This window comes from Garra rufa, chromosome 1 (genome assembly GCF_049309525.1).
Source record: "Garra rufa chromosome 1, GarRuf1.0, whole genome shotgun sequence".
Taxonomy (NCBI): domain Eukaryota; kingdom Metazoa; phylum Chordata; class Actinopteri; order Cypriniformes; family Cyprinidae; genus Garra; species Garra rufa.
The window spans coordinates 40,114,095-40,138,198 of NC_133361.1; the positions used below are offsets into that span (position 1 = coordinate 40,114,095).

General features: G+C 40.0%; 5 protein-coding genes across 5 annotated transcripts; all 5 read left to right on the forward strand.

Annotated features, from left to right (window-relative positions):
* The first annotated feature begins 741 nt into the window (after nucleotides 1–741).
* On the forward strand, nucleotides 742–2,588 carry LOC141347327 (zona pellucida sperm-binding protein 3-like). Its single transcript, XM_073852367.1, has 8 exons — nucleotides 742–1,320; nucleotides 1,398–1,519; nucleotides 1,593–1,696; nucleotides 1,758–1,935; nucleotides 2,017–2,134; nucleotides 2,206–2,291; nucleotides 2,354–2,411; nucleotides 2,496–2,588. Exons 1-8 carry the CDS (start codon nucleotides 742–744, stop codon nucleotides 2,586–2,588), a joined length of 1,338 nt encoding a protein of 445 aa, XP_073708468.1.
* A 3,047-nt stretch (nucleotides 2,589–5,635) lies between these two features.
* Nucleotides 5,636–7,328, forward strand: LOC141310092 (zona pellucida sperm-binding protein 3-like). Its single transcript, XM_073832569.1, has 8 exons — nucleotides 5,636–6,051; nucleotides 6,128–6,249; nucleotides 6,339–6,442; nucleotides 6,509–6,686; nucleotides 6,753–6,870; nucleotides 6,944–7,038; nucleotides 7,104–7,192; nucleotides 7,261–7,328. Exons 1-8 carry the CDS (start codon nucleotides 5,674–5,676, stop codon nucleotides 7,326–7,328), a joined length of 1,152 nt encoding a protein of 383 aa, XP_073688670.1. The 5' UTR covers nucleotides 5,636–5,673.
* A 2,456-nt stretch (nucleotides 7,329–9,784) lies between these two features.
* LOC141347928 (zona pellucida sperm-binding protein 3-like) lies at nucleotides 9,785–11,632 on the forward strand. The gene is made up of 8 exons (XM_073852689.1): nucleotides 9,785–10,363; nucleotides 10,441–10,562; nucleotides 10,636–10,739; nucleotides 10,801–10,978; nucleotides 11,060–11,177; nucleotides 11,250–11,335; nucleotides 11,398–11,455; nucleotides 11,540–11,632. Exons 1-8 carry the CDS (start codon nucleotides 9,785–9,787, stop codon nucleotides 11,630–11,632), a joined length of 1,338 nt encoding a protein of 445 aa, XP_073708790.1.
* A 3,524-nt stretch (nucleotides 11,633–15,156) lies between these two features.
* LOC141310258 (zona pellucida sperm-binding protein 3-like) lies at nucleotides 15,157–16,896 on the forward strand. The gene is made up of 8 exons (XM_073832570.1): nucleotides 15,157–15,621; nucleotides 15,692–15,813; nucleotides 15,903–16,006; nucleotides 16,073–16,250; nucleotides 16,317–16,434; nucleotides 16,508–16,602; nucleotides 16,668–16,756; nucleotides 16,829–16,896. Exons 1-8 carry the CDS (start codon nucleotides 15,157–15,159, stop codon nucleotides 16,894–16,896), a joined length of 1,239 nt encoding a protein of 412 aa, XP_073688671.1.
* Nucleotides 16,897–20,785: 3,889 nt separating this feature from the next.
* LOC141348409 (zona pellucida sperm-binding protein 3-like) lies at nucleotides 20,786–22,632 on the forward strand. Its single transcript, XM_073852748.1, has 8 exons — nucleotides 20,786–21,364; nucleotides 21,442–21,563; nucleotides 21,637–21,740; nucleotides 21,802–21,979; nucleotides 22,061–22,178; nucleotides 22,250–22,335; nucleotides 22,398–22,455; nucleotides 22,540–22,632. Exons 1-8 carry the CDS (start codon nucleotides 20,786–20,788, stop codon nucleotides 22,630–22,632), a joined length of 1,338 nt encoding a protein of 445 aa, XP_073708849.1.
* Nucleotides 22,633–24,104: the final 1,472 nt, after the last annotated feature.

Genomic DNA, 24,104 nt, shown 5'->3' on the forward strand with positions numbered 1-24,104 from the left:
CCAAGCGTTTTCCAAAAGTTTCTCATCCACACTGAAACGTAGGAAAACATCAAATTCGCCTTACTGCGCATGTGTAAAGCCTCCAAAATTATACAGACGTAATAAGTTTTCACGCAATTCTTCTGGCGGGATAATTTACGGAAATATCTCATCATCCACTGACGCGTCTATATCGCACTCATTCATATTTTATCTGAAAAGCAGTTGTCGTCATGTTTTGCAGGACAGCAACTGTGAGTAAATTTTCCGTCATCATTTTAGGACTGTAATTTGAAGAGTGTACAAGGTAAATCTCTTTAGTAGCAGTGTGTGAATAGCACAGGCACAATTACTGGTGTAAACATAGATATCTATTGGTACAATATGCGTCATCGTTTTCAAAAGCCTCCGTTTTCACAGTCCACACTACAACGTAAAAACGGCGTTTTCTAATTTATCCACTTTGGCCGGAGTTTTTAGAAATAATCGTTTTCTGTGAAAAAAACGGGGTTTTCGTGTAAATGAGAGGCCAAACCGCAGGGAAATATCTGCGTTTTCCCTTCGTGTAAACGGGGCCTAAGAACACACATTTTCCTTTTACTGATAATGACTCAATGGTTTTCACCTGTGACATGATGTGTAAGTTAACAAGTCCAGGGACTGATTATGCTTGATGCTAGAGAGGTGGAGCCAAGTTTATCTAACTACTATACATAAAGGACAAGACAAGGACCAGCATTAAGGATCTGAACGTTTCTGGCAATGGGGTTGAGGCAAGTTAGTGTTGGCTTGGTGGTTGTGCTTGCGTTTGGCTTGTCTGCAGCACAATGGCAAGGAAGGTCAACACATAATCAGGACCCACTTACGTTTAAGCTTGGGGCATTAGCGCAAGTTCCTCAACAGAGTGAATCCAGGATTCCTCAGGTTCCCCAGAGGTATGACTCTAGCAACCCTGGATTTGCACCGCAAAGGTTTGGTGTCCAGACCCCAGCCAGGAGTGACTTTGCAAGGCCTTCTCAAGATCTTCTTGGTGTTCAGTCAAAAGAGTTGTTGATGGGTCCAGTGGCAAAACTGACATGGAGCTTTCCAAGACTACCAGAAGAACCACAGCAGCCAGATATTCCTTTTGAGTTGGGTCATCCTGTCCCTGCAAACAGTGTGGCGGCACAGTGTGGGGAGAATTCAATATATGTAGAAGTGATGGAAGACTTCTTTGGGACTGGACAACCACTAAATCCCTCATCTTTTTCATTGGGAGGCTGTGGTCCAACTGGAGAGGATCCTTCTTCTCAAGTGCTCATCTTTGAGTCAGAACTGCATGGGTGTGGCAGCACATTATTGGTAATGTTGGTTTGCAAGTTCACAGGTTTTCTAAAGTTGCAGTGAATGTTCACTTTTAACCTAACCTTTCTGTTTAGATGACCGAGGATGAACTAGTGTACACGTTCTCCCTTATCTACACCCCGCAACAGGCTTCATTGAGTGGTCCTATCATCAGGAGCAGTGGTGCGGTAGTTGGTATTGAGTGTCATTATGCAAGGTGAGTGCTTAATTTAGGATTACTGAATGTGTTACTATGCACTGTAACAGTCAGTTTCTAACTTTTTCTACAGAGTGCATGATGTGAGCAGCAACGGCTTAATGCCCACTTGGATCCCATATGCTGCTACTATAGTTTCGGAGGAACTTTTGGTCTTCTCCCTCCGGCTCATGACTGGTTGGTATAAGTGCTTTCATAACTCTGCTTGTGAACCTTGGCTAAAAGTATTCCTTTGCAGATGACTGGAGGTTTGAGCGACCTTCTAACCAGTACTTCCTGGGAGACTTTATTAACATTGAGGCTTCAGTGAGGTCGTACAACCACCTTCCTCTTCGAGTGTTTGTGGACAGATGTGTGGCTACTTCAGTCCCTGATACAAATGCTCTCCCCAGATATGCCTTTATTGAGAATAATGGGTGAGACAAGGTCTTTCAAGCTAGTTCCACTAGTGGTGTCATCTAACGTCTGATGGTTATTAATTGCCCCACACTTTCTAGGTGCCTAGTTGATGCCAAGCTCACAGGCTCCGGCTCTCAATTCATGCCCAGGACACAAATTGACAAGCTGCAGTTTCAGCTGGAGGCATTCAGATTCCAACAGGAGATTAGTGGATTTGTATGTATCTGGATTAGCAGTTCCGGTGCATGTTTGCATGGAGTATACAAGTAAACTCTTTGTTTTTGTAGGTCTACATCACTTGTGTTCTTAAGGTGGCTGCGGCATCCACCCCTACTAATGTTGAGCAGAAAGCTTGCTCCTTCTCTTCTAATCGGTAAGTTGCCACTGCATTGAAGTACTCCAATAACTGTAAGAATCTAATGCTTTATTTGACAGGTGGGTGTCTGCCGACGAGGATGACCAGGTATGCGGCTGCTGTGATGCAACCTGTGGTGTTAGGAGCGGACGCGATCAGATTCTTAAAGGCATGTTTTAAATTTTACAAGGGGAATGTGTAGATTGTATGGTCATACTTTAGTGTTCACCATTTTTATCTTCTGCAGATCTGCGTTGGGACAGCGCATCTGTTGGCCCCATCAGAGTCAAGGACCGTGGTTTTGGTCCAATGTAACTCCACTGCACAATGGCAAAATAAAATCCTCTTAATCATGCTTGTCTTGAATTACTGGTGGTTTATCTACAACTTCAGTCATTATCCCTGAAATTCAGCCACCAACACAGACTAGAGTTTAGGTGCTAGGAAGTATGAGATGTGAGCAGTCTCTATGCTCTGAGAAAGGCACTTAACCCCAATGCTTTTCTATAGTAATCCACATTTGAAGTGGATCAAAAGTTAATCAATTTTGTCCTAAGACAAGAACATGTGTTTTGGTTTTAGGACAACTTTGAAATGTCTGTCTTCAAATGTTGATTACTGTAGTGATCTCCAACCCTTCTCCTGAAGAGCTGCCATCCCAACACAGTTTCACAGCCAATTCGTATGTGGCTCACTGGTATGACCGTACTCATACTATTTATGTGACTGAATTTGTACGAGTGAGGTTGTAAGAATTTGCCACCTTGTCAAATGTACGAATTGCTGAGAGATCAGGTTGGCCATCCTGCAGACTTTGTTCCAATTCTGCTCCAACAAACCTGCTTGTAGATATCAAGTAACCTGGAACGATTTGACATCTAGTTTTGGGTTTGAGCTGAAACCTGCAGGACAAAATCTCTATAGGCCGGGACACACCAAGCCGACGATCGGCCGTCTGGCCTCGTCGGGCAGTTGGTGGGCGTCGGTGAAGCGCGTCGGTTCGGTGTGTTCCGCACGTCTGCTCGCGTCGGCCAAAGTTTGCCCGATTCGACATGTTGAATCGGTGTCGGGCTTGTTGTGGCCGTCTGGGAAAGAGCACGCTCTGATTGGCTGTTCAGACACAGAGCGTGTGGAGGACTTGAACGTGAAGTGACGTAACAAGCAAAGAAAATAGTCAAGAGGGAATTGGCTCGCTGTTGTTTCGCAATTCGAAACCAGCTATGGCTGTGTGGAACGAAGCTATTGAAGGCGAGCTGATCAATTTGATCCAAGACAGGCCAGCGCTGTATGACATAACGGGAAACGCTATGCAAACCGTGCGGCGGTTCTTCCGGGTTCTCTTCTTGGAATGAAAATACAGACTACTGCCATCTGCAGGTACGCCACGGTATATCTCCTCACGCATGCGCAGAAAGCACCTTCTAGTTTGTAGTCGGCTTTCGTCAGTTCGGTGTGTTCGAGCTCCGTTTAATCGCCCAGACGCCCGCAGATGCAGCCGACTAGAGGCGACAAGACGGTCGGCTTTCGTCTGCGCTAGTTGGTTGGCGTGTCCCGGCCTTAAAAGAGCAAAGGTGTAATGGATTTTGAATCCAAACAGTTTTGGTGAATTAAGAGCTTTCATTTGTGCTGCTTTTCTGTGATTCTAATCGGGTTTGTGCTGATGCTATTGCTTAAAACTATTGTGCAATGTGTACACTGAAAACCAGAGAAACAATTTTCACTTTAAAATTGCTATTAGGTTTTGCAATTGCCGAAAACGGGGAAGTAATGAATTTGTGTTAACTTTGAAGTATGAAGATTGAATTATAAATAAAATCTACTTTTATTTTTTTTTTAATTTTATGATTTAGTGAAAAATTAGTGTAACACTATTTAAACTGTAAAGTTACTGTAACTTAAGCTTAATGTGTCTAATTTTTCCAAAAGAGAACTGCAACTCAATGTTTTACATACTGAATTGGCCATACTCATCTATTTTCACCATCTACAGCCAAACAAGGGTGGTTTTGAGGCAAATCAAGAATGAGACCCAGGACCACAAAACCATTCATAAGGTGTTGTGGTGTATGTGGTTATTTTTTTTTAATTCTATTCGTCTGAATTTTTTTTTTAATTGTTTTGTTAGGATAAGACAATATTTGTTTCAGATGCAACGATTTAAAAACCAGGAGTCCAAGAGTGCAAAAGAAGTCTAAATACTGAGAAAAATGCCTTAAGTTGTTCAAATTAAGTTCTTAGTAATGCATATTACTAAAGAAAAATAAGTTTTTCATATATTTACAGTAGGAAGTTTACAAAATATCTTCATGGAACATGTTTACTTAATATTCTAATGATTTTTGGAAAAATCAATTTTTTTTGGCTATTGCTACAAACATACCCCTGCTACTTCAAACTGGTTTTGTGGTCCATGGTCACATAGTCTTATTTCCCAGCTGCAATGCTGGTATCTTCCCACCAGATGTTGGATGTTTGGCTATTTCCCATTATTTTACTTCTGAATTTGACACTAAAACTGTCTATGCCACCTCCTTTTGTTATGAAAGGTGACTCCTGAACATCTGTTTCCAATATGTCTCCAAGCTTTTTTTTTTCCTGGTGTGAGGTAATCAGTACTTCTGTTCAAAAGCATTTGAATCCCATACATTTTCCACTTTTTTGTGTATTCTCTAAAAACTATGTGTAAAGATTGTTGGACCAATTTATTGTCTTATGCAGGGTTGTTTTTGTGCTTTGATATTTATATGTAATGGAGGCCTGCTAGCAAGAGCCATGCAGCTAAACCTCACTCTGATCTCAAAATGTGCACTAGTAGCAATTTTTGCAAAAGACTGTGGTCTTTAGCTTCCTTGTTAGGGCACCTGCCTTCAATGCTAGATAGACTAGTTCAAATCCTACTTGGAGCAGGTCTTATAGAACCAGAGGGGTTACATATAACTATGATTAATGCAAAATCAAGAAATTGCAAAAATGTTGCAGAGATTTTGTATTCTTTGCAGTCTATTATTCACTTGAGAGCAGCAGATTCAAATTCCTAATTCATGCTAAACTGTTGCTTGCACGTTATTCTCTCCAAAAGTAAATATCAATTAAAGTACAATATACCTTTATATAATACATAAAAAATAATATCGAGCCTCCCCAGCAGTATATTTCCTTTATTGGACACACCCAGCTTCAGTCATGGAGCACTCCACTAATCAGCTGATAATTGAATTCAGCTGGGTTACCTCCAAAATGATGGAGACTGCATAAATAAGTCCTCTATAAAAAGAAGAAAAAAGCAATGTTCAATATGTTGGTGATTTGAAAAATGGCAATGGGGTTGAGGCAAGCAGTATTTGTGCTATTGTTGGCGCTTGTTGTTGGTGTATCTGATGCACAATGGCAAGGTAGATCAATGCAAAGGTTTGCTGTCCAGACCCCAGCCAGGAGTGACTTTGCAAGGCCTTCTCAAGATATTTTTGGTGTTCAGTCAAAAGAGCTGTTGATGGGTCCAGTGGCAAAACTGACATGGAGCTTTCCAACACTACCGGAAGAACCACAACAACCAGATGTTCCTTTTGAGTTGCGTCATCCTGTCCCTCCAAACAGTGTGGTGGCTCAGTGTGCTGAGAGCTCTGTATATGTGGAGGTGATGAAAGACTTCTTTGGGACTGGACAATCTCTAAAGCCCACCGCTTTTTCCCTGGGAGGCTGTACTGCAACTGGAGAGGATCCTTCTACTCAAGTGCTCATCTTTGAGTCGGAACTGCATGGGTGTGGCAGCATACCACAGGTGATGTGATTTTAGTTTTTTTTGTTTGTGCATTTTTAGGTTTCTGTGAGCAATCCTTACACTGCTAACCCTTTAGGTGACTGAAAATCAGCTTATCTATACGTTCACCTTAACCTACACTCCACAAGAGGCTTCATATGGTGGTCCTATTGTCAGGAGCAGCGGTGCAGTGATTAATATTGAGTGTCACTATTCGAGGTAAGGACTAAATTCTGAATTGTTTGGCAGTCTAATACCCTTTCATTTACCAGTTGTGGTGACTGCTTCTTTCTCCCAACCTCATGTAGATTACATGATGTGAGCAGTGATACCTTAATGCCCACTTGGATGCCATATGCCTCCACTAAAGTTGTTGAGGAACTTCTGGTGTTCTCTCTCAAGCTCATGACTGGTTGGTAGACTGCAATTTAGTGTCGTCTTTGTGTGAACCTCAACTGATAAACTGATCTCTCAACAGATGACTGGAGATTTGAGAGGCCTTCTAATCAGTACTTCTTGGGTGACATCATCAACTTTGAAGCCTCTGTAAGGTCGTACAACCATGTTCCTCTGCGTGTTTTTGTGGATGGCTGCGTGGCTACTGTAGTTCCTGATGCCAGTGCTGTCCCTAGATACTCCTTTATTGAGAACAATGGGTAAGGAGTCCTTTATGTAGTTTCCTCATGGGAATGTGGAAGAGGTCTAACTGGATTCTACCTTAGGTGTATGGTTGATGCCAAAATCACAGGCTCCAGGTCTCGCTTCATGACCCGGACTCAGGGTGACAAGCTCCAGTTTCAACTAGAGGCTTTTAGGTTCCAGCAAGCAGACAGTGGATTGGTATGTATGTGATTAATTGTGCAATTCCCTTGTATGATATGCTGCCATGGTGTGCTTGCAACTGTTTCTGCAGATCTACATCACATGCATTGTGAAGGCGGCTACAGCAACTGCTTCTACTTATACTCCAAGTCCTGAACAGAAAGCTTGTTCATTTTCTGCTAATGGGTATGTTAACCAAGACTCAAGATGATGATGTAAATGAGGCTGTGCAAGTAATGTTTGTTTGGCAGGTGGGTGTCTGCAGATGAATCCAACCAGGTTTGTAGCTGCTGTGACACAACCTGTAGCAGCAGGAGTGGAAGTGATCAGCTTCTTAAAGGTATAAACTAACTCCCAATTTCTTCCTTTTACGTAGAAGGCTTTCTCACAATTTCTTTTGTTCCTCAGATCTGCGATGGGAGAGAGCCTCTGTTGGGCCTATCAGTGTTAAGGAATATGGCTATGGCCAAAATTAACAGAATGGCTTTGTGCTTCTGTGCAATTGATAATAAAGTTTTTAGAACCATCACCTGACTACTCCTTTAACCTCACTCTTTTGGATCTCTAGGTTTGAGAAGGTTTTTATTTATTTTTGGCCTCTGAAAATGTGTAAACATGCTACTACTGCTCCCATGTTGATGGCTATTCACGCTGCACTCAATTAACCGTCATGTAGAACATTAGCTGCATTTCATCACCCTTTAAATTGCACAAACTAAAAATATGCCTAATGGAAATGAGTCAGTTTGCAAAAACTGTCATATCCACCTTTTTCCTGAGGGTTTTTTTTTTTTTTTTTTTTTTTTTTTTTTTAAATTTCCATTTGGGTGCTCATGTTCCTGTCTCCATAGAAATCCATGTGAAATAGACTTTTAGTATAAAAATGTGCATGGGGTTAAGCTGTGTGTTAATTTGACTGGAAACTCCCAAGACTGAAATTAAGTATCTTTCCATTTTGAGGTCTAAGAGACTCTGCCACATTCAGGAAAAAGTTGGAAATCAAATGATTTTACACTCATGAGGTAGGGTGTGTGTGGTTTTTTTTTTTTTTTTCTCTCCCCCCCCCCCCCCCCCCCCAAGCAAATTTGACCAATTCCAAACCACATCAATCTTAACTATTCATTTTGTATTTATAAGTGATATAATTGTCCATGAAGGCTGGACGTGAAAAACTCCTTTATATTCAGGTGTGCACAATTATTAGGCACATTTTCTTTTACAGATAAAATGAGCCAAAAAAGAGATTTACCTCAGACTGAAAAGTCAAAAACTATTGAATGCCCATGAGAAGGATGCAATACTGGAATTTGCAAAGTTAAGGCATGACCACCGGACAGAAAAACGCTCGTTGCGTCTGCATTGTCAGAAAAAACAGATGGAGGAGAAAAGATGCATGTTAATTGCAAAAAAAGTAAGAATTAATGTTAAGAATTAGATATGAAACCATCAGGAACCATTTAGTCTCGAGCGCCACTGTTTTCCAGAACTGCAACCTACCTTGAGTCTCCAGAAGTGCAATGTGTCAGGTTCTCAGAGACTTTGCTTGGGCAAAAAATCCTACAAAATGACCCTCAATTAATAAGAATAACATGCTGAAGTGTTGTGTAATACATAAAGACTGTTTTTTAATAGGCTTTATAGACGGATGAGTTGAGAGTGGCTCTTGGAGGACTCTTTCAAAAATATATTTTCCTGAATCTGGCAGTAAGTTTTAAGAGTTCATTTTGGTCCATCTCTGCAAGACAGACATTTCAGGATAGGAGATGGACTAAAACTGAAGTCCCAACATTTACTGGCAGATTCTGGAGGATAAACTGGAAAGAGTGCTACAAGAGAATGTGGTGCTGGTCCTTCAAGAGCCACTCTCAACTCATCTGTCTATAAAGCAATTATATATCACTTATAAATAATTAAATACAAAATGAATAGTTATTAAGATTGATGTGGTTTGGAATTGGTCAAATGTGCTTGGAAAAAAAAATATGACCACAATATCAACGTGCCTAATAATTATGCACACAGTGTACAATTCACCAACTATATATAAAGTCACATGATCATTCTTTAGTGTATCATAAACTCCAAGAAATGCCTCGTATGTGGCTGCTCTTAAGAATAAAAGGGCTTTTATTTATTCTTGGATTAACCTTTATCGGCCACTCTAGTCAATGCTTGCTTATACCAGCTGCTCTGTGGCATGATTCAGAAGTGTCCCAGAAATGGTTCTCTTTGCTGTCTCACTCATGTGTCTTCCTTGACTAAAAATAAGGGCTAGTGTGTTGCTGCAATATACGTAAACCTACCAACATCCGTTGCCATGATTTACTGCGACAGGAAAAGTTTTAATCGCAAAACCTTGATTAATGGAAGCATTTTACAATAGTTTTTATTGACATTTCTAAAAAAAATCTCTAATGGAAATGCACCAAGGGCATTTTGTGTGTGAACAGTGCATAGTTTTTTCAGACAATGGATTGAAAGTGCACTGAAACCTGTGTATGAACATTCCTTTGCAATATAGGTTTAAGTAACAGTATGTGTGTATATATATACATATAGTGCAAATTGCTCTGTAAGTGATGCATCTGGATTGAAGAATGACTTTTTTTGTACAGTATGTTCAGTATATTTATTTGAGTAATTTAAGTGCACAATAATAAATCTGTTTGCAACATTGCTTTAGGTAAGTTGAGTCTAAAGTTTTGACCTAATCACTGATTATATTAAAGTTATTCATAAATGTTATTTAAGAACACACATTTTCCTTTTACTGATAATGACTCAATGGTTTTCACCTGTGACATGATGTGTAAGTTAACAAGTCCAGGGACTGATTATGCTTGATGCTAGAGAGGTGGAGCCAAGTTTATCTAACTACTATACATAAAGGACAAGACAAGGACCAGCATTAAGGATCTGAACGTTTCTGGTAATGGGGTTGAGGCAAGTTAGTGTTGGCTTGGTGGTTGTGCTTGCATTTGGCTTGTCTGCAGCACAATGGCAAGGAAGGTCAACACATAATCAGGACCCACTTATGTTTAAGCTTGGGGCATTAGCGCAAGTTCCTCAACAGAGTGAATCCAGGATTCCTCAGGTTCCCCAGAGATATGACTCTAGCAACCCTGGATTTGCACCGCAAAGGTTTGGTGTCCAGACCCCAGTCAGGAGTGACTTTGCAAGGCCTTCTCAAGATCTTCTTGGTGTTCAGTCAAAAGAGTTGTTGATGGGTCCAGTGGCAAAACTGACATGGACCTTTCCAAGACTACCAGAAGAACCACAGCAGCCAGATATTCCTTTTGAGTTGGGTCATCCTGTCCCTGCAAACAGTGTGGCGGCACAGTGTGGGGACAATTCAATATATGTAGAAGTGATGGAAGACTTCTTTGGGACTGGACAACCACTAAATCCCTCATCTTTTTCATTGGGAGGCTGTGGTCCAACTGGAGAGGATCCTTCTTCTCAAGTGCTCATCTTTGAGTCAGAACTGCATGGGTGTGGCAGCACATTATTGGTAATGTTGGTTTGCAAGTTCACAGGTTTTCTAAAGTTGCTGTGAATGTTCACTTTTAACCTAACCTTTCTGTTTAGATGACCGAGGATGAACTAGTGTACACGTTCTCCCTTATCTACACCCCGCAACAGGCTTCATTGAGTGGTCCTATCATCAGGAGCAGTGGTGCGGTAGTTGGTATTGAGTGTCATTATGCAAGGTGAGTGCTTAATTTAGGATTACTGAATGTGTTACTATGCACTGTAACAGTCAGTTTCTAACTTTTTCTACAGAGTGCATGATGTGAGCAGCAACGGCTTAATGCCCACTTGGATCCCATATGCTGCTACTATAGTTTCGGAGGAACTTTTGGTCTTCTCCCTCCGGCTCATGACTGGTTGGTATAAGTGCTTTCATAACTCTGCTTGTGAACCTTGGCTAAAAGTATTCCTTTGCAGATGACTGGAGGTTTGAGCGACCTTCTAACCAGTACTTCCTGGGAGACTTTATTAATATTGAGGCTTCAGTAAGGTCATACAACCACCTTCCTCTTCGAGTGTTTGTGGACAGCTGTGTGGCTACTTCAGTCCCTGATACAAATGCTCTCCCCAGATATGCCTTTATTGAGAATAATGGGTGAGACAAGGTCTTTCAAGCTAGTTCCACTAGTGGTGTCATCTAATGTCTGATGGTTATTAATTGCCCCACACGTTCTAGGTGCCTAGTTGATGCCAAGCTCACAGGCTCCGGCTCTCAATTCATGCCCAGGACACAAATTGACAAGCTGCAGTTTCAGCTGGAGGCATTCAGATTCCAACAGGAGATTAGTGGATTTGTATGTATCTGGATTAGCAGTTTCGGTGCATGTTTGCATGGAGTATACAAGTAAACTTTTTGTTTTTTGTAGGTCTACATCACTTGTGTTCTTAAGGTGGCTGCGGCATCCACCCCTACTAATGTTGAGCAGAAAGCTTGCTCCTTCTCTGCTAATCGGTAAGTTGCCACTGCATTGAAGTACTCCAATAACTGTAAGAATCTAATGCTTTATTTGACAGGTGGGTGTCTGCCGACGAGGATGACCAGGTATGCGGCTGCTGTGATGCAACCTGTGGTGTTAGGAGCGGACGCGATCAGATTCTTAAAGGCATGTTTTAAATTTTACAAGGGGAATGTGTAGATTGTATGGTCATACTTTAGTGTTCACCATTTTTATCTTCTGCAGATCTGCGTTGGGACAGCGCATCTGTTGGCCCCATCAGAGTCAAGGACCGTGGTTTTGGTCCAATGTAACTCCACTGCACAATGGCAAAATAAAATCTTAATCATACTTTTCTTGAATTACTGGTGGTTTATCTACAACTTCAGTCATTATCCTTGAAATTCAGCCACCTTTGGTTTTAGGAGAACTTTGAATGTCTGTCCAAATGTTGATTACTGTAGTGATCTCCAACCCTTCTCCTGAACCATCCCAACACCGTTTCACAGCCAATTCGTATGTGGCTCACTGGTATGACCATACTCGTACTACTTATGTGACTGAATTTGCACAAGTGAGGTTGTACGAATTTGCCACCTTGTCAAATGTACGAATTGCTGAGAGATCAGGTTGGCCATCCTGCAGACTTTGTTCCAATTCTGCTCCAAACTTGCTTGTAAATATCAAGTAACCTGGAACGATTTGATACATCTAGTTTTGGGTTTGAGCTGAAACCTGCAGGACAAAATGTCTATAAGAGCAAAGGTGTAATGGATTTTGTATCCAAACAGTTTTGGTGAATTAAGAGCTTTCATTTGTGCTACTTTTCTGTGATTCTAATCGGGTTTGTGCTGATGCTATTGCTTAAAACTATTGTGCAATGTGTACACTGAAAACCAGAGAAACAATTTTCACTTAATTGCTATAAGGTTTTGCAATTGCCGAAAATGGGGAAGTAATGAATTTGTTAACTTTGAAGTATGAAGATTGAATTATAAATAAAATCAATTTTTTTAAATGATTTAGTGTAACACTATTTAAACATTTAAGTTACTGTAACTTAAGCTTAATGTGTCTAATTTTCCCAAAAGAAAACTGCAACTCAATATTTTACATACTGAATTTGTCATGATCGGGGCTGTGGGTCTCCCTCAGCCTCTCGAGGTCGCTGTTCCCCTGCCACTGCACTTCCCTAATCATTCACGTTTGTCTTGTCATTTGCATTGATTACATGCACACCTGTTCACAATCACTCCTGGACTATAATAGATCCCACTTCACTCTGCATTGTCTCGTCTCCTGTGTGTTTCTGATCCTGGTTTTGATTGTATTTAGTCTCCTGTTTGTGCCGTGTTGGCTTTTGGTTTTGTTTTGTTTGTTTAATTATATTAACCTACTCACCTGCATTTGGACCCAGACCTCCTCTGTGATAACGTGACAGAATTGGCCATACTCACCTATTTCACCATCTACAGCCAAACAAGGGTGGTTTTGAGGCAAATCAAGAATGAGACCCAGGACCACAAAACCATTCATAAGGTGTTGTGGTGTTTTTTTCCTATTCATCTGAATTGTTTTTTTTAATTGTTTTGTTAGGATAAGACAATATTTGTTTCAGATGCAACGATTTAAAAACCAGGGCCCGTATCCCTAAAGATTCTGAGAATCCTCTCAGAGAGCTCCTAACTTAACCTAAAAATTTCTTGCCAGGAGTTTTAGCTTAGAAGTGATTCCAGAACATTTTCAGTGAACTCTGAGCAAGGAATGGATGGAAAATCCTATCTTAGTGAGGAGGTGTGGTTGACCCCGTTGCTAGGTATGAGTCATTTCAAAAGCCGTGATTGGTTGGTCCTACAAGTTTGAAGAAAATGAACTTTTGGTGATAATGAGCAAAGGATGTACCCTCAAATCAATAAACATAATTATACACTCTAATCTTATGCAGACTGTAATTGTAAATATTTCACATTCAAGAAAATATCTGGAAAATGAATAGTAAGCTGTAGGGGTTATAGCCTAACATTAGAATCTAAAATATGTGAAAACTTAAGCTCATTACACCCTGTTCAAATAATGATTAGTGTCTTATTTGCTCATATTAATATCCTAGCTGGCATATTTTGTACTTTCACTCCCATATGGACCCCATTGAAAACAAGATGGCCTATCTCAAGGGGCTGTCCTTAATGAAGTAGAAATTGCAACGTTACAACTCAGTGTGGTCTTAAAACGGCAATGGTAACACGGCTCAGTTTTTATCAGTGTCTGTGATTACTTTCTTCTCCGGTGTAATAGCGTTGTGGCGTCGAGTTGAAGTAATTGCATCTCTAAGGAGATCCACCACGAACATGATTCCTGCACGATCCAATCTGTAAGGTCTCAATAATTCCCTGTCATCCAGTGTTTGCAGGACATCTCTCCTGCCTCCTCTGTTGGCCATTTTGTGCAGCTGATTAGGGGAACTCCTAAGCCACTAAAAGTCCTCTTCCCTGCTCTTAGCAGATCTCGCCTTAGGAGCCCTTTTAAGCGCTAGGAATCTTGAGGAATAGCTTTTATATTAACTGGGATTTTCGTGTCACTTTTAGGGGAAATTCTGAGAAAACGTCATGACTCTGAGAATTTTCTTAGAATTTGGCCGCTAGGAGACACTTTTTGCACAAAAATTCTTTAGGGATACGGGCCCAGGAATCCAAGAGTGCAAAAGAAGTCTAAATACTGAGAAAAATGCCTTAAATTGTTCAAATTAAGTTCTTAGTAATGCATATTACTAAAGAAAAATAAGTTTTTCATATATTTACAGTAGGAAGTTTACAAAATATCTTCATGGAACATGTTTACTTAATATCCTAATGATTTTTGTAAAAATCAATTTTTTTTTTTTTTTTGGCTATTGCTACAAATATACCCCTGCTACTTCAAACTGGTTTTGTGGTCCATGGTCACATAGTCTTATTTCCCAGCTGCAATGCTGGTATCTTCCCACCAGATGGTGGATGTTTGGCTATTTCCCATTATTTTACTTCTGAATTTGACACTAAAACTGTCTATGCCACCTCCTTTTGTTATGAAAGGTGACTCCTGAACATCTGTTTCCAATATGTCTCCAAGCTTTTTTTTCCCCTGGTGTGAGGTAATCAGTACTTCTGTTCAAAAGCATTTGAATCCCATACATTTTCCACTTTTTTGTGTATTCTCTAAAAACTATGTGTGAAGATTGTTGGACCAATTTATTGTCTTATGCAGGGTTGTTTTTGTGCTTTGATATTTATATGTAATGGAGGCCTGCTAGCAAGAGCCATGCAGCTAAACCTCACTCTGATCTCAAAATGTGCACTAGTAGCAATTTTTGCAAAAGACTGTGGTCTTTAGCTTCCTTGTTAGGGCACCTGCCTTCAATGCTAGATAGACTAGTTCAAATCCTACTTGGAGCAGGTCTTATAGAACCAGAGGGGTTACATATAACTATGATCAATGCAAAATCAAGAAATTGCAAAAATGTTGCAGAGATTTTGTATTCTTTGCAGTCTATTATTCACTTGAGAGCAGCAGATTCAAATTCCTAATTCATGCTAAACTGTTGCTTGCACGTTATTCTCTCCAAAAATAAATATCAATTAAAGTACAATATACATTTATATAATACATAAAAAATAATATCGAGCCTCCCCAGCAGTATATTTCCTTTATTGGACACACCCAGCTTCAGTCATGGAGCACTCCACTAATCAACTGATAATTGAATTCAGCTGGGTTACCTCCAAAATGATGGAGACTGCATAAATAAGTCCTCTATAAAAAGAAGAAAAAAGCGACGTTCAATATGTTGGTGATTTGAAAAATGGCAATGGGGTTGAGGCAAGCAGTATTTGTGCTATTGTTGGCGCTTGTTGTTGGTGTATCTGACGCACAATGGCAAGGTAGATCAATGCAAAGGTTTGCTGTCCAGACCCCAGCCAGGAGTGACTTTGCAAGGCCTTCTCAAGATATTTTTGGTGTTCAGTCAAAAGAGCTGTTGATGGGTCCAGTGGCAAAACTGACATGGAGCTTTCCAACACTACCGGAAGAACCACAACAACCAGATGTTCCTTTTGAGTTGCGTCATCCTGTCCCTCCAAACAGTGTGGCGGCTCAGTGTGCTGAGAGCTCTGTATATGTGGAGGTGATGAAAGACTTCTTTGGGACTGGACAACCTCTAAAGCCCACCGCTTTTTCCCTGGGAGGCTGTACTGCAACTGGAGAGGATCCTTCTACTCAAGTGCTCATCTTTGAGTCGGAACTGCATGGATGTGGCAGCATACCACAGGTGATGTGATTTAGTTTTGTTTGTGCATTTTAGGTTTCTGTGAGCAATCCTTACACTGCTAACCCTTTAGGTGACTGAAAATCAGCTTATCTATACGTTCACCTTAACCTACACTCCACAAGAGGCTTCATATGGTGGTCCTATTGTCAGGAGCAGCGGTGCAGTGGTTAATATTGAGTGTCACTATTCGAGGTAAGGACTAAATTCTGAATTGTTTGGCAGTCTAATACCCTTTCATTTACCAGTTGTGGTGACTGCTTCTTTCTCCCAACCTCATGTAGATTACATGATGTGAGCAGTGATACCTTAATGCCCACTTGGATGCCATATGCCTCCACTAAAGTTGTTGAGGAACTTCTGGTGTTCTCTCTCAAGCTCATGACTGGTTGGTAGACTGCAATTTAGTGTCGTCTTTGTGTGAACCTCAACTGATAAACTGATCTCTCAACAGATGACTGGAGATTTGAGAGGCCTTCTAATCAGTACTTCTTGGGTGACATCATCAACTTTGAAGCCTCTGTAAGGTCGTACAACCATGTTCCTCTGCGTGTTTTTGTGGATGGCTGCGTGGCTACTGTAGTTCCTGATGCCAGTGCTGTCCCTAGATACTCCTTTATTGAGAACAATGGGTAAGGAGTCCTTTATGTAGTTTCCTCATGGGAATGTGGAAGAGGTCTAACTGGATTCTACCTTAGGTGTATGGTTGATGCCAAAATCACAGGCTCCAGGTCTCGCTTCATGACCCGGACTCAGGGTGACAAGCTCCAGTTTCAACTAGAGGCTTTTAGGTTCCAGCAAGCAGACAGTGGATTGGTATGTATGTGATTAATTGTGCAATTCCCTTGTATGATATGCTGCCATGGTGTGCTTGCAACTGTTTCTGCAGATCTACATCACATGCATTGTGAAGGCGGCTACAGCAACTGCTTCTACTTATACTCCAAGTCCTGAACAGAAAGCTTGTTCATTTTCTGCTAATGGGTATGTTAACCAAGACTCAAGATGATGATGTAAATGAGGCTGTGCAAGTAATGTTTGTTTGGCAGGTGGGTGTCTGCAGATGAATCCAACCAGGTTTGTAGCTGCTGTGACACAACCTGTAGCAGCAGGAGTGGAAGTGATCAGCTTCTTAAAGGTATAAACTAACTCCCAATTTCTTCCTTTTACGTAGAAGGCTTTCTCACAATTTCTTTCTTTTGTTCCTCAGATCTGCGATGGGAGAGAGCCTCTGTTGGGCCTATCAGTGTTAAGGAATATGGCTATGGCCAAAATTAACAGAATGGCTTTGGGCTTCTGTGCAATTGATAATAAAGTTTTTAGAACCATCACCTGACTACTCCTTTAACCTCACTCTTTTGGATCTGTAGGTTTGAGGGTTTTTTTATTTATTTATTTATTTTGTCTCTGAAAATGTGTAAACATGTTACTACTGCTCCCATGTTGATTGCTATTCATGCTGCACTCAATTAACTGTCATGTAGAACATTAGCTGCATTTCATCACCCTTTAAATTGCACAAACTAAAACTATGCCTAATGGAAACGAGTCAATTTGCAAAAACTGTCATCTCCACCTTTTTCCTGAGGTTTTTTTTTTTTTTGTTTTTGTTTTTAATTTCCATTTGGGTGCGCTCATGTTCCTGTCTCCATAGAAATCCATGTTAAAATAGGGTAGAAAGCTTGAGTTAGACTTTTAGTATAAAAATGTGCGTAGGGTTAAGCTGTGTGTTAATTTGACTGGAAACCCCCAAGACTGAAATTGTTAAGCATCTTTCCATTTTGAGGTGTAAAAGACTCTGCCACATTCACGAAAAAGTTGGAAATCAAGTGTTTTTACACTCTCATGAGGTAGGGTGGGTGTGTGGTGTTTTTTTTTTTTTTTTTTTTTTTTTTTTTTTTTGCATTTACAATTCACCAACTATATGTAAAGTCACATGATCATTCTTTAGTGTATCATAACCTCCAAGAAATGCCTTGTATGTGGCTGCTCTTAAGAATAAAAGGGCTTTTATTTATTCTTGGATTAACCTTTATCGGCCACTCTAGTCAATGCTTGCTTATACCAGCTGCTCTGTGGCATGATTCAGAAGTGTCCCAGAAATGGTTCTCTTTGCTGTCTCACTCATGCGTCTTCCTTGACTAAAAATAAGGGCTAGTGTGATGCTGCAATATACGTAAACCTACCAACATCCGTTGCCATGATTTACTGCCACAGGAAAAGTTTTAATCGCAAAACCTTGATTAATGGAAGCATTTTACAATAGTTTTTATTGACATTTCTAAAAAAAAATCTCTAATGGAAATGCACCAAGGGCATTTTGTGTGTGAACAGTGCATAGTTTTTTCAGACAATGGACTGAAAGTGCACTGAAACCCGTTTATGAACATTCCTTTGCAATATAGGTTTAAGTAACAGTGTGTGTGTATATATATATATATACACTATACAGTGTTGGGAAGTAACTAGTTACATGTAACGGAATTACGTAATTTAATTACAAAATAAATGTAACTGTAATTAGTTACAGTTACTAAAAAAAAAAAATTGTAATTAAATTACAGTTACTTCTGAAAAATGCCAGCGATTACAAAGGGGATTACATCTGAATTTTTTCACTCACTCACCCCCACTTACAGATTTAATTGACTTCTTCAATAAATTGCATTGACTGCTCTAAAATGAGACACCAATGTTTCAGGAGTTTAGGACAGAGAATAGGACACATGCTTATTCGATAACTCTAAACTTTCCTATTTGCGTTTATAAATAAACTTTATTTTTTAAGATTGTTTTTTCCAAGGCATTGTTAGATGCTCGAGTTTTCTGTCATAACTATGCAAACATTTAATTTCAAACCCAGTATCACAGCTATTAAACAATTTCTTATGAAGCTATTTATTTTATGATCTTGTTATGACATATAGTGCAACTGCGCTCCCGCTCCCCTCTCTCCTCCCAGCTCTTTCCTGTCATCTCTCTACTGTCCTATCACAATAAAAGGCATAAAAAGACCCCCCCCCCCCCCCCCAAAAAAAAAAAGTTAAACTGAAATTGTGGTGGCTGTGCTTTAAGTAAAGAATAATTGACGACGGGCCGTAGAATTCTTAGAAAATAATGCACACCCGAGGTGGTGATGTGGTCACGACGCGAAGCGGAGTGGCCGTTACACCTCGGGTGTCACCACCTCGGGTGTGCATTGTTTTCGTAGAATTCTACGGCCCGAAGTCAATTACTCCGCTTATACTACAGTTACCACACCTCAAGACATCGATCAAGTGATATATTTCAAGACATTCGTCCGGTTTTTATCCTTAAAACGCTATTGTGAGTAGGATTAATTTCTTACGCAGCTCATTCAACAGCTTCGTTGCTAGTTCCAAAATGTCATTTTAGAACTAGTAACAACGCTTGGGCTGTTAATAGCAAAATACTGCCGTTAATAATGAAGTTTAGACAGACCGACAGACAAGCAGACAGACGGAAAGAGTGAGGGAGAGAAACTAAGTGTATGACTTTACCTCTCTCACGTCTGTGTCTCTCAAGGGTGACTGGCAGCATCGTCTCTACTAACAGTTAAACTTTAAGTTCATTTTCTTCAAGACCACGCCGTTGTTACCTCACGTGTGAGAGCTGTCATGTCATTTTTAAGTTGTTAATCGTCAGAGCAGCGCTAACAACAATAGCGCGAATGCTAACGCGAGTTCAAACTGTAACTTACGTTATGTGTGTGCGTCTGTGAGGTGAGTGAGAGAGGGCGAGAGAAATAGAGTTTGCGCTTTCCGTACATAATAAAACGTAATGTATTGTGGAAAAAAAACATGGAAATATTATGTCGATTTCATCCTGATGTTTACTGAATTTATTAGTTTGGCCAGTGTCATTGTGGGTTTTAGTTATTTTGCTGTTTTGGGCTGTAAGGACCTTTGAAATAACTGAAATCGTATTTGGCGAAGTGATATAGACATGCACTGCGGTCTAAAGCTGCCTGGAACTACGTTCGCCATGCGTTTCCCTGAATATAATGCACACCTCTAGAATGTTCGTCAGCCACTCAGATTCAAGCATTCAACGGCCCTGTAGTATAAATTAAATTATTACACGGTATTGTGGAATGCTTAATTCTGATTGGTCTGTCACGACATTCAGGGCAACTTCAGTCAGTGTTATATGCTTGATAATTTTTCTTGGCGGCAGCTTTGTGTTTGGTTAGCTAACAAATTATTAAAGCTTAATTCAATATTATGTGGACAACTTCTTAATTCTGTCAATTTGTTTTATACAAACGCAGCTGCTGGCATTTTTTTTTTTTTTTTTTGTACACTGTAATGGATTATAAAATAACTAACAAACTAGTACTACTTCCTTATAATAATTTTTTTAATCTAACAATTTTGACCTAAACATCTAAATAATCTATGAAGCAGTTGTGTAATAAGTGGGATAATGTTGTTGATAATGTAGCCAGTTGTTACCGCAAAATAAAGATGTATACTATCCCTTACTTAATTCAAGTGATGAAAGATTTTGAAAGTCTGACAATAATCAATGTTGAGTGCTACTGTAAGATTAACTCTGCCTCGTTTAAATGTTTCAAAATGAATAACAGTTGAAAATATTCGGATTTTAGAAAAGTAATCGAAAAGTAATTAAAAGTAATAAGTTACATTACTTTTATAAAGTAATCGAAAAGTTACACTACTTATTACATTTTAAATCAAGTAACTTGTAATCTGTAACCTATTACATTTCCAAAGTAACCTTCCCAACATATCCCATGTATATATATATAGTGCAAATTGCTCTGTAAGTGATGCATCTGGATTGAAGAATGACTTTTTTTTCTATAGTATGTTCAGTATATTTATTTGAGTAATTTAAGTGCACAATAATAAGTCTGTTTGCAACATTGCTTTAGGTAAGTTGAGTCTAAAGTTTTGACCTAATCACTGATTATATTAAAGTTATTCATAAATGTTATTTAAGAACACACATTTTCCTTTTACTGATAATGACTCAATGGTTTTCACCTGTGACATGATGTGTAAGTTAACAAGTCCAGGGTCTGATTATGCTTGATGCTAGAGAGGTGGAGCCAAGTTTATCTAACTACTATACATAAAGGACAAGACAAGGACCAGCATTAAGGATCTGAACGTTTCTGGCAATGGGGTTGAGGCAAGTTAGTGTTGGCTTGGTGGTTGTGCTTGCGTTTGGCTTGTCTGCAGCACAATGGCAAGGAAGGTCAACACATAATCAGGACCCACTTATGTTTAAGCTTGGGGCATTAGCGCAAGTTCCTCAACAGAGTGAATTCAGGATTCCTCAGGTTCCCCAGAGATATGACTCTAGCAACCCTGGATTTGCACCGCAAAGGTTTGGTGTCCAGACCCCAGCCAGGAGTGACTTTGCAAGGCCTTCTCAAGATCTTCTTGGTGTTCAGTCAAAAGAGTTGTTGATGGGTCCAGTGGCAAAACTGACATGGAGCTTTCCAAGACTACCAGAAGAACCACAGCAGCCAGATATTCCTTTTGAGTTGGGTCATCCTGTCCCTGCAAACAGTGTAGCGGCACAGTGTGGGGAGAATTCAATATATGTAGAAGTGATGGAAGACTTCTTTGGGACTGGACAACCACTAAATCCCTCATCTTTTTCATTGGGAGGCTGTGGTCCAACTGGAGAGGATCCTTCTTCTCAAGTGCTCATCTTTGAGTCAGAACTGCATGGGTGTGGCAGCACATTATTGGTAATGTTGGTTTGCAAGTTCACAGGTTTTCTAAAGTTGCTGTGAATGTTCACTTTTAACCTAGCCTTTCTGTTTAGATGACCGAGGATGAACTAGTGTACACGTTCTCCCTTATCTACACCCCGCAACAGGCTTCATTGAGTGGTCCTATCATCAGGAGCAGTGGTGCGGTAGTTGGTATTGAGTGTCATTATGCAAGGTGAGTGCTTAATTTAGGATTACTGAATGTGTTACTATGCACTGTAACAGTCAGTTTCTAACTTTTTCTACAGAGTGCATGATGTGAGCAGCAACGGCTTAATGCCCACTTGGATCCCATATGCTGCTACTATAGTTTCGGAGGAACTTTTGGTCTTCTCCCTCCGGCTCATGACTGGTTGGTATAAGTGCTTTCATAACTCTGCTTGTGAACCTTGGCTAAAAGTATTCCTTTGCAGATGACTGGAGGTTTGAGCGACCTTCTAACCAGTACTTCCTGGGAGACTTTATTAACATTGAGGCTTCAGTAAGGTCATACAACCACCTTCCTCTTCGAGTGTTTGTGGACAGATGTGTGGCTACTTCAGTCCCTGATACAAATGCTCTCCCCAGATATGCCTTTATTGAGAATAATGGGTGAGACAAGGTCTTTCAAGCTAGTTCCACTAGTGGTGTCATCTAACGTCTGATGGTTATTAATTGCCCCACACGTTCTAGGTGCCTAGTTGATGCCAAGCTCACAGGCTCCGGCTCTCAATTCATGCCCAGGACACAAATTGACAAGCTGCAGTTTCAGCTGGAGGCATTCAGATTCCAACAGGAGATTAGTGGATTTGTATGTATCTGGATTAGCAGTTTCGGTGCATGTTTGCATGGAGTATACAAGTAAACTTTTTGTTTTTGTAGGTCTACATCACTTGTGTTCTTAAGGTGGCTGCGGCATCCACCCCTACTAATGTTGAGCAGAAAGCTTGCTCCTTCTCTGCTAATCGGTAAGTTGCCACTGCATTGAAGTACTCCAATAACTGTAAGAATCTAATGCTTTATTTGACAGGTGGGTGTCTGCCGACGAGGATGACCAGGTATGCGGCTGCTGTGATGCAACCTGTGGTGTTAGGAGCGGACGCGATCAGATTCTTAAAGGCATGTTTTAAATTTTACAAGGGGAATGTGTAGATTGTATGGTCATACTTTAGTGTTCACCATTTTTATCTTCTGCAGATCTGCGTTGGGACAGCGCATCTGTTGGCCCCATCAGAGTCAAGGACCGTGGTTTTGGTCCAATGTAACTCCACTGCACAATGGCAAAATAAAATCCTCTTAATCATACTTTTCTTGAATTACTGGTGGTTTATCTACAACTTCAGTCATTATCCCTGAAATTCAGCCACCTTTGGTTTTAGGACAACTTTGAATGTCTGTCTTCAAATGTTGATTACTGTAGTGATCTCCAACCTTTCTCCTGAAGAGCTGCCATCCCAACACCGTTTCACAGCCAATTCGTATGTGGCTCACTGGTATGACCATACTCGTACTACTTATGCGACTGAATTTGCACAAGTGAGGTTGTACGAATTTGCCACCTTGTCAAATGTACGAATTGCTGAGAGATCAGGTTGGCCATCCTGCAGACTTTGTTCCAATTCTGCTCCAAACTTGCTTGTAAATATCAAGTAACCTGGAACGATTTGATACATCTAGTTTTGGGTTTGAGCTGAAACCTGCAGGACAAAATGTCTATAAGAGCAAAGGTGTAATGGATTTTGTATCCAAACAGTTTTGGTGAATTTAAGAGCTTTCATTTGTGCTGCTTTTCTGTGATTCTAATCGGGTTTGTGCTGATGCTATTGCTTAACTATTGTGCAATGTGTACACTGAAAACCAGAGAAACAGTTTTAACTTTAAAATTGCTATAAGGTTTTGCAATTGCCGAAAATGGGGAAGTAATGAATTTGTGTTACTTCTGAAGTATGAAGATTGAATTATAAATAAAATCAAATTTATTTAGTGTAACACTATTTAAACATTTTGTAAAATTACTGTAACTTAAGCATAATGTGTCTAATTTTCCCAAAAGAGAACTGCAACTCAATATTTTACATACTGAATTGGCCATACTCTATTTTACCATCTACAGCCAAACAAGGGTGGTTTTGAGGCAAATCAAGAATGAGACCCAGGACCACAAAACCATTCATAAGGTGTTGTGGTGTGTGTGTGTTTTTATTTTATTCTATTCATCTGAATTGTTTTTTTAAATTGTTTTGTTAGGATAAGACAATATTTGTTTCAGATGCAACGATTTAAAAACCAGGGCCCGTATCCCTAAAGATTCTGAGAATCCTCTCAGAGAGCTCCTAACTTAACCTAAAAATTCCTTGCCAGGAGTTTTAGCTTAGTGATTCCAGAACATTTTCAGTGAACTCTGAGCAAGGAATGGATGGAAAATCCTATCTTAGTGAGGAGGTGTGGTTGACCCTGTTGCTAGGTATGAGTCATCATTTCAAAAGCCGTGATTGGTTGATCCTACAAGTTTGATGAAAATGAACTTTTGGTGATAATGAGCAAAGGATGTACCCTCAAATCAATAAACATAATTATACACTCGAATCTTATGCAGACTGTAATTGTAAATAATATTTCACATTCAAGAAAATATCTGGAAAATGAATAGTAAGCTGTAGGGGTTATAGCCTAACATTAGAATCTAAAATATGTGAAAACTTAAGCTCATTACACCCTGTTCAAATAATGATTCGTG